At 39.1% G+C, this 15,123-nt stretch overlaps 2 protein-coding genes across 4 annotated transcripts; one reads left to right on the top strand and one right to left on the bottom strand.

Moving 5' to 3' along the window:
- Nucleotides 1-3,972: 3,972 nt before the first annotated feature.
- On the bottom strand, nt 3,973-7,646 carry nkiras2 (NFKB inhibitor interacting Ras-like 2). Of its 3 annotated transcripts, none has more exons than XM_046034670.1 (4): nt 7,579-7,646; nt 7,041-7,155; nt 6,054-6,295; nt 3,973-5,409 (listed from the first exon to the last, which is right to left on the bottom strand). In XM_046034670.1, exons 2-4 carry the CDS (start codon nt 7,132-7,134, stop codon nt 5,167-5,169), a joined length of 579 nt encoding a protein of 192 aa, XP_045890626.1. In that variant the 5' UTR covers nt 7,135-7,155; nt 7,579-7,646; the 3' UTR covers nt 3,973-5,166. The 3 variants fall into 3 exon arrangements, with proteins under 3 accessions (XP_045890626.1, XP_045890618.1, XP_045890609.1); XM_046034662.1 differs by lacking the exon at nt 7,579-7,646 and adding an exon at nt 7,250-7,559; XM_046034653.1 differs by lacking the exon at nt 7,579-7,646 and having other exon boundaries at nt 7,041-7,552.
- dnajc7 (DnaJ (Hsp40) homolog, subfamily C, member 7) lies at nt 7,599-15,080 on the top strand. The gene is made up of 14 exons (XM_046034627.1): nt 7,599-7,728; nt 8,794-8,882; nt 9,001-9,125; nt 9,870-9,983; nt 10,316-10,390; nt 10,527-10,645; nt 11,423-11,576; nt 11,816-11,980; nt 12,525-12,616; nt 12,786-12,859; nt 12,964-13,110; nt 13,232-13,384; nt 13,574-13,636; nt 13,762-15,080. The coding sequence occupies exons 1-14, from the start codon at nt 7,655-7,657 to the stop codon at nt 13,797-13,799; spliced, it is 1,482 nt and encodes a 493-aa protein (XP_045890583.1). The 5' UTR covers nt 7,599-7,654; the 3' UTR covers nt 13,800-15,080.
- The last annotated feature ends 43 nt before the right edge of the window (nt 15,081-15,123 follow it).

Consider the following 15,123-nt stretch of genomic DNA (forward strand, 5'->3'; position numbering starts at 1 on the left):
CTGTGTGTGGGTGTGCTTTCTCTGCATCACGGGTACAAACGAAAAACAACAACATCCCAGAGGCCAGTACTTAGATTCAGATTGATATGTGAGCAATAACAATATGTGTATGGGTGTGTGGCGGGAAAAAAAGGCAGATGATGGCTAATGAATAAACAGTGACAACACGAATGCTTAGATTTACGAAGATCCTCAAAATTGCACTTGCACTCTTTCTTTGACTGAATTATGTTTGGTACAGTTGAATCACATGGAGAAAAATGAAAACATCACCATTTGAAAATATTAGTTAGTAATCAGACAGTCAAAACTGAGCATATCTAGCATGGGAAATATCCAGATGAAATCAAAACTATTTTATCTGTGAGTTTGCAGGTGCAGATGGTGCTGGCTTCTCTGAAAATGTGTGCAACACCCTCAGCATCTGTTCATGTGGCGACCCACAGCTTCTCAATTTCCAGCCATTTCGGGAAACAACTTGTGACAGCAGGACTGGTGTTTAGCCAGGATACAATGGTGAAAGCAAATGGAAACAAGTTGAAGCCACTGTGCCTGAGCTCTGTTGCATCTGTGGCACACAGAGGAGTGATAAAATAATATACCTGAGTGGCTGATGTGGTTTAGAGACGAGCTAATCTTTATCTACAGATGATTCTCCACAGATGGCCATTCAAGAGTGCATTGGACTGCAGATTGGGTGTAACTACTGAAGAAAGATTTGGTACTAAACAATGAGTCCTCCTGAATTGTGGAACAGCAGCTCACCGCTGTACTCAACATCTACTGTGTGTTTGCCAACATGACGGTCTCTGCTGTGCCCATTATCCCTAAAGCCAACTTCGATACCAAGCAGAGGAACATCTTCGTATGTGATCAACTGAGACTCGGTGCTTTTATCTATCTCACCGGATAATCATGTATTTAGCTCAGTTAGCTCTGTATTCATTTTCCAGTTTCCTAGTATATTTGAAGGAGAGCCCTTGGATTATTTATTGATGTTGTACTCTACGCCTGAGGCCATCACACCAGCCTGTCCTTTGTGGAAACAGTAGATAAGCAAGTCTAGCACCTCCTGTGGTGCCAATCAAAGGAAAGCCATTGGATCCCCAGCACTTGATATGGCAGAAGGACATGATGACCTTGCTAAGCGGTGACAGGGGTGTATCCACTGTATTGATCCATCATCTTATCGGACTGCTCTCCATGGAGGGAGTGGCACCCTTCTCTCCTGTTGTGGTGTCACCCCATAAACACATAGCTTCGCTGTCTGTCTGTGTATGTGGGCTTCTTTTAAATTTAAAGCAAATGTGTTGTTCTAAAAGATTTATAAGACGGAGAAGATGTTGTGGCACATTTAACTTCATGTTCAACGCTGATCAAATATAACAGTAGCATTTTTTTTTACGGTAAAGTATAGTAAAAGTAATTAGCAGAAACATCAAAGTAAAGTGTGTTTAGTATCATGAATTTTTGTTCTAACTTTAATGAGCATGTATTCAGCATTCAGTAATTATCAGGTCTTAACTTCTCAAGTTAATAATTTGTACATACGTGTTTAACCTCAAAAGATAGAGAAATAGACCTTAATGTAATTAAAAGTAAAGTACAGTAATTATTGGTTTAAATGAAAACAATAGTAAGAAAACCAGTCTGGTGTTTTGAGTCTGGTGTGTGCCACTGAAAAAAATATTACATTGAATACATGGTAATGTTTTAATTAGCATGTACAAACATATAGTGCCTAATCATATATAGTGACAGTGTATGTTTATGTTAGCTGATATTACAGAAGTAATCCATACCCACAGCACAATTATGTCTGTTATTTCTTGGTGCCCACCACAGATAATTGTGCTTTTATAAAAGCAGTTGTTAAAATACTTATTGTATGAATTGAGAAGATAATTACAGTTACACATAACATACACCTTGCAATTGCTATGCTGTAAAACACAGATGCTGCAAATTTGCACCTGAGGGTAAAAACGCCAAAGAAAGATGAGAGAATGAGACTGAGGGTTGAGTTGGTTGAGCAGTCGTATAAATCAATTTGTTTTTCAGCTTTCACGCTGTCTTTATTTGGTCTGTTATTGAGCTGAAATTGTCTTTTTTATTGACTGGGGGGAGACAATGTGTCAACATGTCCCTCTGGATAATGTCAAAGGTGTCAAACTCTTTCAACATGCTCGCTCAATGCTCAAATTATAGGCAATGACTAAGATTCAATTTTTGCATGGTTAAGAATGCCTTAAACTTGACTTTTCCCAGATTAGATGACCCTGTGCTTTCAGGACAAATTATATGTCTGAGAGGCCCGTGGGCAGCCAGCATGACAACTAACATTTGACATAACTGATGGCTTAAGGGCAGCTGATATTTCCAGCCCATAGAAAAAAGGCCTGATAGCACAGAGAAAAAAAGTGGCACTGCCATCTAGACTGTATGTGTTGTGTATGTGCACTCCTGTGTAGAACTGTTTTGTTAATCTGACGCTTCATAACGGGGACTGTGAAAAGACGGTCACTGCAGCAGCTTCCAGGGTTGAAGTCTATTTTCTCTTTACAAAAAAAAACAAGGGGATTAAATGTTATCTATTTTATGGGTCCCCCTGGAGAGCTGGATGCTCAGCTGCAGTCATGAGACACACTGTCATGCAACAGTAAAAGAGTATTACTGATAGCAACACAAGGGCATCGCCTTGTTGCCCTGTGACTAGCAAGTGTGAATTTCTCTTTTGTGGTCAGTGTAATCTAAAGGAGGAAGAAGGTCCATAAATCACACAGACAAGTGACAAATCGATCCCTCGCTCTGGCACGCTCACAGTGTGTATTTCACATTTTGTTTTGTGAATCTTCATTTCGGTTTCTATGTGCGTCAATAAACATGGAGCCATTCCACAGAAAGACAGGAAAATGTGTTGACATCTTACAGGAGTCTCTTCCACGCTGTTATGGGGACATAAAATTAACACCACTGTGTACTATTCATAGTCCAAATGTGTGATACAATAAATGAACCAGTGCACTGGCTCAAGTCTAGTCATTAAAAAGAACATGATTGAAATGAGATGTTAGGTGATAGCACCCTCTGGGGAAACTAAGGTGAGTGTAATATCATTTCATAAATGTTCCACTTGAGGTTTTCTCATCATCTTGCATTAACCTCTCCAGTCAACATGACCGTGTGGAACTAGCAGATCATTTCTTCAGCCTGGACATCTATGACCTTGTCTGACTGGCATTGCTTTCACTCCCAAACTGTTCATACAGGAAAGACATTGCAACAATTACTACATTTTACTTTTTTTGATAGATATTGAACACCAAATCAGTTGTAGTGCTCAGATCATCATGGATACTTGAACACAAAATTGGTTCACTTTTATAGGACTGCATTGAAGTTGTTTTTGGTGTCAGTTAAGGGTTAAAAAAAGTCAGTCATCAATATAATTTCTCCTGAATATGAATATGTCATGTTTGTGTGCTCTACATTTGAATTTTGTTGGCATCAAAGTCATCAAGTACAAGGCAGTTTATTGCATGACAGCTGACAATTCTGTCTGCTTCCTGGTCTCATGTGCCTTCTTTATTTTTGAATGTTGTATAAACCAATTAGTATAATATGAATGCCTGCATAATGTCATACATTACAATACACAGCTTTGTATTAAATACTACCAACATCCCATTGTTTTTTACTGGAAGATCTGAGACATCTACTGGTCATGGAACATACTACAACGTAAATGAACTGTAGCAAGTGAATGGGGTTGGGTTTATTTTAACTGGATATGAGTTTTTCAGTCATTGAACTAGCACCATTTTTACACTTCACAGAGACCATTCACTAATTCCCTCCTAGTCAGGTCACAACACTCAGCTTTTGTGAAATAAATGAAATAAATAAATAAAAGTTGTGCTGTATTTAATTACTTAATCAATTTGAGCCCAAAAAAATCACTAAAGATTCTGGTTAGGCAGAAAGAAATCATTTAATTTTTTTACAAAACATGATAACAAATATCATGTGAGCAAATTTCATGGATATTAATACTTGAAAACAAAAACATAAAAGTTGCTTGTAGGATATGTAGCGTTGATACTCTGGCACAAACACACGAATAGTCAAGACAATATCAACAAATTTCCCCGTTTCAATTAAAAAAACATTAAAAGCTGCTCATATAGCTGCTCATTTGTTGACTTATGCTGCACCCTTAATAACCAGTTCAAATGTCAGCTAATGAATACTTTTGGGTTTTATTTTACAGCTTGGTAAAATATACACCAGCTTCAAATTCAGCAGTGACTAACTGATACTATGACAAGTCCTGTTGCTGTGACATGTAACTAAATAGAGTGGTCTGCGTCTTTCATGTGTCGCAACCAGAAAAAAAGTAGCACCTGGGCCCGCAGAAGCTGCCTTTCATCTGATCATCTTTTATCTCATATTTAAATCTCTAAAGTCTGTACAGAAGGCAATATGTGGTAAGGAATGTGAATCATGCACTCTTCAACATCCAATAGTGAATCTCAGCAAAGAACATAATGTAACAAATCTCCAGATCAACAAACAGTTACTGTACATAATCAATAATTTGTCAATAAAATCCCTTCACCCATCATACAGTTTATAACATGGGAAATTCAGCATTTATGTGATGCAATAATTAGGTAACATGTGTAAATAAAATAGTTGCCAGTGTATGGTAAGTCCTAATTTATCTACACAGTGAGCGCCATGAGTGTGATATCTTGAAACTCTAAAGTATAAACTGAGATCATAATATTGATCATCAGTAGTTCAAAAACAAGTTATGTAGGTCCAAACATGACTGCTGATGTCAACAGTAACTGTAAAGAATGTGGATGAATAGTTTGACTATATTCTAACCTAATAAAATGGGAATGATAAACAAAAATTCTTGCATTCTTCAATTTCTTAGCTGATGTGTTATAATAAAAGTATTTCACCAAAACATCAAATTGGGATGCTATACCAATACCAACGGCACTCACTGTACATAAATATCCATACACTCATCCTGCCTTTTCTCTCATCACTGCTTCTCCACCTTCTCCAAACCAACTCTTACTACCTCAATCCTTCATAATATCTTTTTTATAGTGAAACTAAGTTCTGTTATGACAACATGTTTCTGGTCATTCAGCTGTCTGTAGAACCGCTGCCCTTATTCTTATTGCGACTGAGAGGGAAAGTGGACTTGCTCTGTGGCTGGGTCATTTTGCTGGCCAGGTAGACAAAGGGTTCAATCAGTGTGCGCCGGTCTACCACCGACACCTCCCACAGACGTACCTTCTCATTCTTCGCCCAGTTCTGGGCCATGTTAGAGTCAACTCTCTTCTCATCCTGCTTGTCCAGCTTGTTACCCAGCACAACAATGGTCACCTGTGGATCAGGATCATCAGGTTAGCCCACAACGGTGTAATCTCTAGCTCTGTCCACATCAGTGCGCTACAAATACAATATTAGCGATCTCTATAAATGGATATCTGCATATGAATGCAGAATCTGTAGGCAAGGGACAAGATTTTGGTATTAGAAGCATTCTGGTTTCCATTTGTAGTCCCAGTAGTATTAACCAATCAGATTTAGGCAGGCTTTGGTTGCATACAAGGAACCATTCATTGTGGAGAGCAAAAGAGGCGTAACGCTGAAATGCAATCTTGGAACTCATCGGCTATTGTCTGATGACTATTTAGCTTTTTGTCAATCTTGGAACCCTAGAGATTAGCTTTAGCCCCGAAACATGGGCCGTTACCCCCAGGGGCAAGATGATAGCCGATGGGTTCCGAGATTGCAATATTTGCAATGGCAGATTGTCTGTTGGGACCAGAATCAGGAAGAAAAAAAATTCAAAAAAAATTCAAATTTAATATAATAACTTATAGATCTAATTCCGATACACAGACCATTGGAATTAGAGAAAACTGTTTTGGGATCTCTAGATTGGTCCCCACTAAATTAACCCAGAATTATTAAGGTACCCCCAAATGAACCTTCCCAAGCATAAAAATGGGATCAGTCCTCACCTCTTTCTTGTCTCTGTGACGGTCAATGTCCTTCTTGAGGGCCTCCATCCGCTTAAAGGACTCTTTACTGTCAATGCTGTAAACTAGTACAAAGCCATCGGCAAAAGTATAGTAATGTCGAGGAAACTCCATCCCATCCCGGAGTCCGCGGGTGTCATAGAAGCGCACCTGCTCTCGTGTGCCGCGGTCAGTCTCTATGGAGCCGATGTAGATATCCTCCAGGGTCTCCATGGGCTCTGAACCTAACAGTGGACAGGCACATATGGTGTGATACACGACACAAGTATTAAGACAATTGCTTGTAATTAATACATTGTAAATGAGCACTTTTATATTACCTTACTTGAAACATATAGCAATACACTTTGCAGAAAAAGCATATGCAATAAATTGTGTTCAACATTACACATGAGAGTCTTAGGCAGGAGTTACAAATAGCAGTGATCTTTAACATTTAATTCCAGGTAAACTTTAGAAACTGGAATGTAGTTAGATGTATACTATTAATCTTCAAAACACCAAGTGCCTTATCACAATAAGTCATTGAGTGTGTTATACAGGCAATCACCTGTTCTGACTGCTGCTATAAGTGCATACCATTTTGTTGTTGCAGGAGCCAAACAGGAAATAATTTACTTTACAAATTAATGTCATTGACTTAAATTTAGGGTTTTAGAATTTCTAAAACGTGATGATATTCAGATGCAAAAAATATGCTGTATGAATAGAAAGCTCGTTTAATGCTTGTGATTGATGCTCTCTGGTTTTTGCCTTCATGAGCAAGTTGACTACGTACTGTAATTTACCTATAAGTTACTGTAATTAAAATATACATATTTTTCTTGTTCAATTGCTATTCCTACCTAGAGTATCAAACACTTAAAATATACAATGTCCGTAACCAACCTGTAACACACTCTTTACAATCAACAACTATATTTGTACTAATAAATAGAAAAGAGTATTATTATACAGAAAAAGGAATACCTGCAACATGATTGGCATACAGTAGTTGTTCCAACACAGCCGTTTTACCAACTGCAGCCTGGCCACACACAACCACTTTACAGCTTTTGCCCATGACTCACTCAGGTCAGAAAATCTGTTTTCAGAGGAAAAGATGAAAAACTATAGAGTCAAATACTTTATTAACGTTACAGTGTCAATGCATATAGCACAGAATTGTGCTATCTTACACGTGCGTTTGGAGTAACGTTAGCAACGTCCCCAAAGTGTTATTCTGTTATAAACACAAAAAAATGTACGTTAGTCATGCTGACAGTAACGATATGCTAACGACCCTAACGTTAACTACAGTCTGTGAAATGAAGAAATAGCTTAGCATTAATGTTAGCTTTCGGTGAGATAACGTAACAGAGTCACGATGCCAAGTAGCTAATATTATCTGAAACTGACTAACCCAACTATAAACCGTGTATTCAAAAATATATACGCTGATATTCGCTACCCATGAGAAGATATCTATTACGAATATTTTTTCTTGCAAGTAAGCCTCTTTTCTTACCTAACGGACAACTTCCTGTTTACAGTGTACGTAAGCGCTGCAGTATGTGGCCCCGCCCCTCCCCATTAACGGCAAAATGGCGACTGAGAGCTGTGATGCTGTGAACACGGACTCTGACATGGAACTGCTCAGTGACGAGGAATTAGAAAGGTAAGACAAATTAATGCTGTGTTGTCAGCTACTGAAATGCATCTACAACGAAGCCTTATACTGATACGTGTACTCAAAAGTCCCTGCTATGTAAATTTTCTCGTCGCAATGACAGCTAAGTAGCTCGCTACCGCTAACTGTTTAGCTAAAATGTGCCCCGGATCGCGTTTGGCTTGGTTGTCTTCCACTTTGCTAAGTCGTGTGTTGGATTTCTGAGTTGCTGTCAGGCACACTGTTATATCTATAAATCTGCCTTTGCTTGTCGAGTGTAAAAGCTGATCAGGCCGAGAGTAGTTCTTTGACATCATTGCGTTAGAATGATAATAGCTGGCCAACCAGTTAATGACACCACTCACTCACTGTGTGGTCGTGATGTAAAACATGAAAGGCTTCCCAAAAAAAGCCATGGCAGTGGCCCACAACATGGTGTCATATGTTCCTGGCTCAGCTCCCTGTCTGCTTCACAAAATAGCTACGTGTTTGATTGGAGTAGACACTTCTGCCCTGCTGGTTTGGCTCTTTCTATGTTTAGCTAACTGAGGCCAGTAAGCTCTCTCATGCACACTGCCATTCACAATCCTGGACATACTCTCTTTACACACGATTATGAATGTGATGCTCATTACATTCAGACTTAACGGTCTTCTAGAGAATAATGTTTGCAGACAAGTTCAGTGTCTAGACGTTCAGTAGAGTTGCAACAATTAGTCGATTAATCCGTTAATTGTCAACTATACAATTAATCTTTATGGCTGTAAACGGAATGTCTTTGGGTTTTGGACAAAACAAGACATTTGAGGACATCATCTTTGGCTTTGGGAAACACTGATGGACACTTTCCACCATTTTATGACATTTTATGGACCGGGCAACTAATTGATTAATGGAGAAACTGATTGACAGATTAATCGATGATAAAAATAATCGTTAGTTGCGGCCCTATTGTTCAGTAATCTGTAAAACAAAACATTGCAATCCTCTGTCCATAACCAAACTCACCTTAGTCTTGTGTGCTTACTTTGCCTTTTAACCTTTTTTCTGTCTTTCTCGCCCACTTTTACACAGGGAAGCAGAGGGCTTCAAGGAGCAAGGCAATGCCTTTTATATCAAGAAGGATTACGCAGAAGCATTCAATTATTATACCAAGGCCATAGGTAGGTAATCTAGTCTGACTACTAGTTGATCCGATGATGTTGCTTTTGAGTTTGGATAACAAATAAAAAGTTGAAGTGTGTCTGTTAATACGATATCAATAACTTGTGTTTTATACAGACATGTGTCCGAAGAATGCAAGTTACTATGGAAACCGGGCAGCCACACTAATGATGTTGGGTCGGTACAGAGAGGCTTTAGAGGATTCCCAGCAAGCAGTACGACTAGATAACACCTTCATGAAGGCAGGTTGTGGGAAACAAATCATTACACTCTGTTACAAGGAAAATCTACTCGTAGTACTCTTGCATACCTAGATTGTTAAGTATTTTCTGTTCTGATTGTTTTTTTTTTTTTGCTTTGCTGCATACGTTTACTATGCTGGCCTCCGCTACTAATGCTTTGCTAAATTATTTTCCATGTTGATGTGGACAATGCCTAGAGAAGGGCATGACCGTGTTTAATTCAGCAGTACTGTGTGTTTAAAAAAAAAATCAAAAAAACATTTGCTTCATGATAGAGTAGCTTGGATAGTCCATAGAAATCAATTCAATTAATTTAATGCTAAAAATGTAAAAGCTCATTAAGTGATTCATTCTTACTGAAAGACACCAAACAATAAATAATTCTGTGTTTATGCACAACCTTGACATTTTGTATTGTATTGGTGTCTTCATACCCATTGAGTTTTGAAAAAAAATTACTAACCTGCTTTGTTGAGGGGATTTTGGACACAGCTATAGAAAACCTTTCAACAGCTTCTACTTGGAACCTTGAACTGAGGGCAGTTTTTTACTACACTGCAGAGCTGTGTAACTGTTCAACTTTTAGGCATGACCCGTTTTATACCCGTGTATACATTGCTGCAGGGTTACTAGCATTACGATTTGTGACGATCGGAAGAAATGCGTGTCAAACCTGATTTCAGCAAGGGTTGGAATTGTGGGACGTCATCCCTTCCGTTTGAACTGTAAGTCTTTTATCCACAGGGCCATCTGCGAGAGGGCAAGTGCCACCTGTCCCTCGGCAATGCTATGGCTGCCAGCCGCTGTTTCCAGAGGGTTCTGGAGCTGGAGACTGACAACTGCCAGGCCCAGCAGGAGGTGAGTTGACCTCAGTTTGACAGAGCATGATCTGACAACTTGGACATGATTATCTACTATCAGATAAGCTTTGGCCAAGCTTGTGCAAATAAAGTGACACGGTCTGATACTGAGCGGTTTAAGAGGAGATCAACTAGTGAATACTGTTAATTCTTAATGAGAAACCCGGGAGGCAAGTTTTAGGTTATTCACACACAAGTACTGCTGCTTGCATTGACCTGGTTTTACAAGCACTGTGCATGGCACAGATTTGAGGCCAGTGGTAGCTGAAAACAAACTGACTACTACGGATCTTGCACGTTGTCACTGAATACCACAAATTCCTTTGACAGCTGAAGAATGCAGAATCCATCCTTGAATATGAGAGAATGGCAGAGATTGGATTTGAGAAGAGAGACTTCAGGATGGTAAGATACACAGTGGTTACAATCTTACTTAATTTTGTCAGTTATATGGTATGTCATGAGTAACAGACATGCCAAGCAACACAGAATGCAAGCCATGTCTTTCAATACCATGAAAGTATGGTGTTGTTTTCTCTAGGTTGTTTTTTGCATGGACCGTGCCTTGGAGTCTGCCCCAGCTTGTCACAGATTCAAGATACTGAAGGCAGAGTGCTTAGCCTTGCTGGGACGCTACCCTGAGGCTCAGTCTGTAGCCAGGTAAGACAGCACATTTGAAACGTACTCGGTAATTCACTCATTTACTTGACATTATTGGAATTTATCACCATGACATGTGTGCATATGCCATACCATTCCCTACTAACTCAACACAGCTTTCATTATGACATTTTAGTAAAATCAGTCAGACAAAACAAATGAGTATTTCAATATCCCAGAGCTCTGTAGAAAAAGGAAAACCATGACTTGAAAGGAATAAAAAATTTACAGATCTGAAAATTCAGACACTTCTATACAGCCACAATGCTTTGATGAAATCACCAGGTTTGCTCTGATTTCTTGAGCGGACTCATCTTTGGTGAATACAAGTATACCAGATTAGTCAACTCCATGGGGCTCAACACCTGATGGGTTTTAAAAACTATATGCACAACTTTGTGCTTTAATGCTTCTAAAGAATTAAAGGCTTGGCATATATGTCTAAGAAGTGTAACCTTGATTACAGCACTGTAAAAATGGCACATCTCTAAAATTGATCACCTCACCTGGTGAATTTGCCTTGAAAATTAAGATTTTCTGGAACTGTGTGGAGCTTGGTCTGTTTGCAGAGAGATGGGGAAAGTCATTCTCACAATTTAAAGCTGTAAATAAATAACTTGGATTGGCTGGTGCTCTCTTTCCATTATGGATATCTGGTCTGTTACCACATTTTCTATCAGTTGCTACACCACTGCATCCTTGTAAATTGCCTCATCACTGCAGTTTACATTTGTTTTTTTTATTTGACATTAATATTAGTTATTTGTTTCTTTTTAGTGATATTCTGCGAATGGACTCCACTAATGCAGATGCGCTGTATGTGCGTGGTCTTTGTCTCTATTATGAGGACTGCATTGAAAAGGCTGTTCAGTTCTTTGTCCAGGCCCTACGAATGGCTCCAGACCATGACAAGGCTCGACTCGCATGCAGAGTGAGTAATGCAGTAGATAAGAGTTTAATAAATCCTTTTTTATGTATGAATTTCTATAAATACAACCCTTACATGCATGTCCAGTTGTGAACCTTTTCCTCTAAAGCAGCTGCTAACTAACTGAAAATTAACAAAATGCAACTTTGTGGTATTCTCCCAGCCATTTTAAGTCTAAATGACATTGCTGTTAATGTAGCCCAGCGTAGTTTATAAGGTTGTCCTGTGTATTGTCTTCCCAGAATGCCAAAGCACTAAAAGCCAAGAAGGAGGAGGGGAACAAGGCGTTCAAGGAGGGAAACTTTGAGGCAGCCTATGAGCTGTACTCTGAGGCGCTAACAATAGACCCCAACAACATCAAGACTAATGCCAAGCTGTACTGTAATAGGGCCACTGTTGGATCTAAGGTGAGGAACATGCACAGGAGAGATACCACTGGTTGCATCAACATCTGACAAGTTGTTTTATGGTGTTCCACTGTAGAATTAACTTTAGCTTTTGCTAAAAGCCACTGAGAGCTAATGTTGCTCCATGAGTATCCAAGCTGGCACGTGTACAGTCCTTGGAACATTTGACTGCAGATTAGTAAACTCTGTCAAAAAACAGAACATAGGAAAGTTAAAAAAAATGACTTTTTTCCTGTTAAATAAAGGCGAGGACAGGAACACAAACAAAACTACAAACTATGAGTTCTACATTACGCAGGATCTACATAGTCTTGATAACGGCAGATGAACCTTCAGTTTTTTGCAGGCATGCATAGATACAAACGCATTTAAGTCATCACCCATATCACAAACTCGTGAGTTCTTTCCTTCTTACAATATTATGTTTTTTGGTATCCTTGCTGTGTTGAACTTTCACCTTTCAAGAGAACTAGGCCACTACTTTTCTCTCTCTGTCTCCGCCTTGCATGGTCATACTTTCTTTCTTTTTTTTTTTCTTTGAAAGCTGAAGAAACTAGAACAGGCCATTGAAGACTGCACAAAGGCCATTAAACTGGATGAGACCTACATCAAGGCCTATTTACGGAGAGCACAGTGGTATGTCCAGGTTTTCTAACTTGGTCATTAATAGAGACAGTAAGTTGGTTTGTTTTTGGTTTTCAGACGTGGACAAACACTAGACTATCATAATCAGTATCTGCAACTATATTGTATTGTTCAAACTGGTTAAAGAAACAATAGCAGACTTGTGCATACTCTGCTGCAGCTATATGGACACAGAGCAGTATGAAGAGGCAGTGAGAGACTATGAGAAGGTTTACCAGACAGAGAAGACAAAAGGTAAGAGTCAGATTTTGTTGTGGCTGAGCTGACACAGCTTTCAGCACTGATATTTCACCTTATTTTTGCTTATACAGTGTTTTTTTTTTTTTATTATTCTCTAGAACACAAGCACCTCTTGAAAAATGCCCAGCTGGAGTTGAAGAAAAGCAAGCGGAAAGATTACTATAAAGTGCTTGGAGTGGATAAAAACGCCACAGAAGATGAGATCAAGAAAGCTTACCGCAAACGAGCGCTTTTACATCACCCAGGTGCTTAACTGAACAGAAAATATCCCCTAACAATAAATCATTGTCCAAGTCTACAAAATACTGTATACAGGTGTCCTTTGACCCAAATTACTTTTGTGCTGTTTTCCCTCTATTCCTTTAGACCGTCACAGCGGAGCGAGTCCTGAGGTGCAGAAGGAAGAGGAGAAGAAGTTTAAGGAGGTGGGCGAGGCTTTCAGTGTACTTTCAGATGCAAAGAAGAAGTCTCGCTATGACAGCGGTCAGGATCTGGAGGATGATGGCATGAACATGGGAGGTCAGCACCTTGGCAAGCCTTGGGGTGGGAGGTCCCAAGGGAGAACAGATTTAAGTAATAGTAAAAAATGGTTAAAGTCATGTCTAATGAAGCACCTTTTTATTACAAAACAGCTGTCGTTTCTATGGTGAGAACCAGACTGGAATGTTATCTTGGTTGTTGTTGATTCTTGTATTTTGTCCCCACCAGATTTTGATGCCAACAACATTTTCAAAGCATTCTTTGGAGGCCCAGGGGGGTTTAGTTTTGAAGGTAATTTGTGGTACTGTATGTATACAAAAAGCTGCAAGAAACAATGTTTTTGCTACTGTCGAACATTCGGAATGACTTCCACTTTAGAAAACATCAGTTATTGACTTGTTTGTTATTTGTTTCAGCATCTGGACCAGGAAATTTCTTCTTCCAGTTTGGTTAATTGGAGGATTCATCTACCTAAACAGTTACTACATCAGGACTTTTCAACAATGTCAACCCCCTGATCCACCATCCGTATTTAATGACCGACTGATTGCAAGTCAGATTCTTGTCTATGCCATTGACCGAATGCAACCCACATGCAGCAAATGATTTAAAGCCCATATAGCAAGAACATCAAGAAGGCTGAGTTGATAGTGTTACTGGTTTTGGATTTGTTTTTTTTCCTTACAGGATGAAACAAACTTGAAAGTCAGTAATTGCTAGGAGAGATTGTGCAGGTATTGTATCAGAACTTTTAGAGATGACATCCTGGAGAAATTGTTGAGATGCAACTGAGTATTGAGCAAACTGTTATCCTGCTCTTCTCAACTTACTGCTGACCGGATATTCTTTGTGTGAAAGTTAATAACTTACTTAATGATTTCTGAAGAAAATCACTGAGCAAGCGACAACTCCTCCTTTTTGAAGAATCTGTCAGACAGACAGACAGGCTGCTACGATTCGCACTGAAAACTGACTCTGTCAGAAGCCAATATAAGCACGTGAGCATTTTTTAAATTCACAACAGCTGGAGCCTAGACCTGCGCATACAGTACAGCCGAAGCACACTAGAAAGATGCCAGTGGAGACAGTCGTGCTGGTTTTGTTGCCAGCGAAGTCCTCCTCCCTCTTGTTGTCACACGTTTTATGTTTGATGTTGCCATTCACAGATTGCTGCATTGTACATTTTACTGGAATGTAAAGTGTTGATTTGTGATGATAGTTGATTTTGTTCCTTTTTTATTTTGATAATGTATATTTATTGTAAATTTGCTGTCTAATAGAACCATTGGTGTAAGATGAGGACAATTTTCGGCTCTCTGCTGAAGTTTGAAAGAGGCACTGATTATGAGCATTTACACAAAATCAGGAAGATGTTTTGCTTGGTGTGCATTACATATTGCGCACAAATAGATTATGCTCTGTGTTCTTTGACTGTAATGCAAGTTTACTAATTTTACGCAGTGTAGCAGAAATGCAAAAGAATAGAACAAATCTGACCTGTGATATGTCCTTGCTGTTGTTTGAGAAGGTCAGGCACTGTGTGATGATGGAAACCTGGTCATTTTCAGTTACTTCCTGATGAGTGTGTTGTCCTCTTGCTCTTCAGGAATAAAAGAAAAGTGTCCTCATCTTTGCTCTTGTTGTTTTTACCCTTGCGGTGAAACTATCCTCTCTTTACCCTTGAAAAGTACCAGCTATGTCAATAAAGTTGGCCACCTCTGGGTTTCCCCTTAAATTGTTTGGTTTTATTTTGTTTTACTGACATAATATTAGCATTA

Source organism: Micropterus dolomieu, linkage group LG02 (genome assembly GCF_021292245.1).
Source record: "Micropterus dolomieu isolate WLL.071019.BEF.003 ecotype Adirondacks linkage group LG02, ASM2129224v1, whole genome shotgun sequence".
In the NCBI taxonomy this organism is placed as follows: Eukaryota; Metazoa; Chordata; class Actinopteri; order Centrarchiformes; family Centrarchidae; genus Micropterus; species Micropterus dolomieu.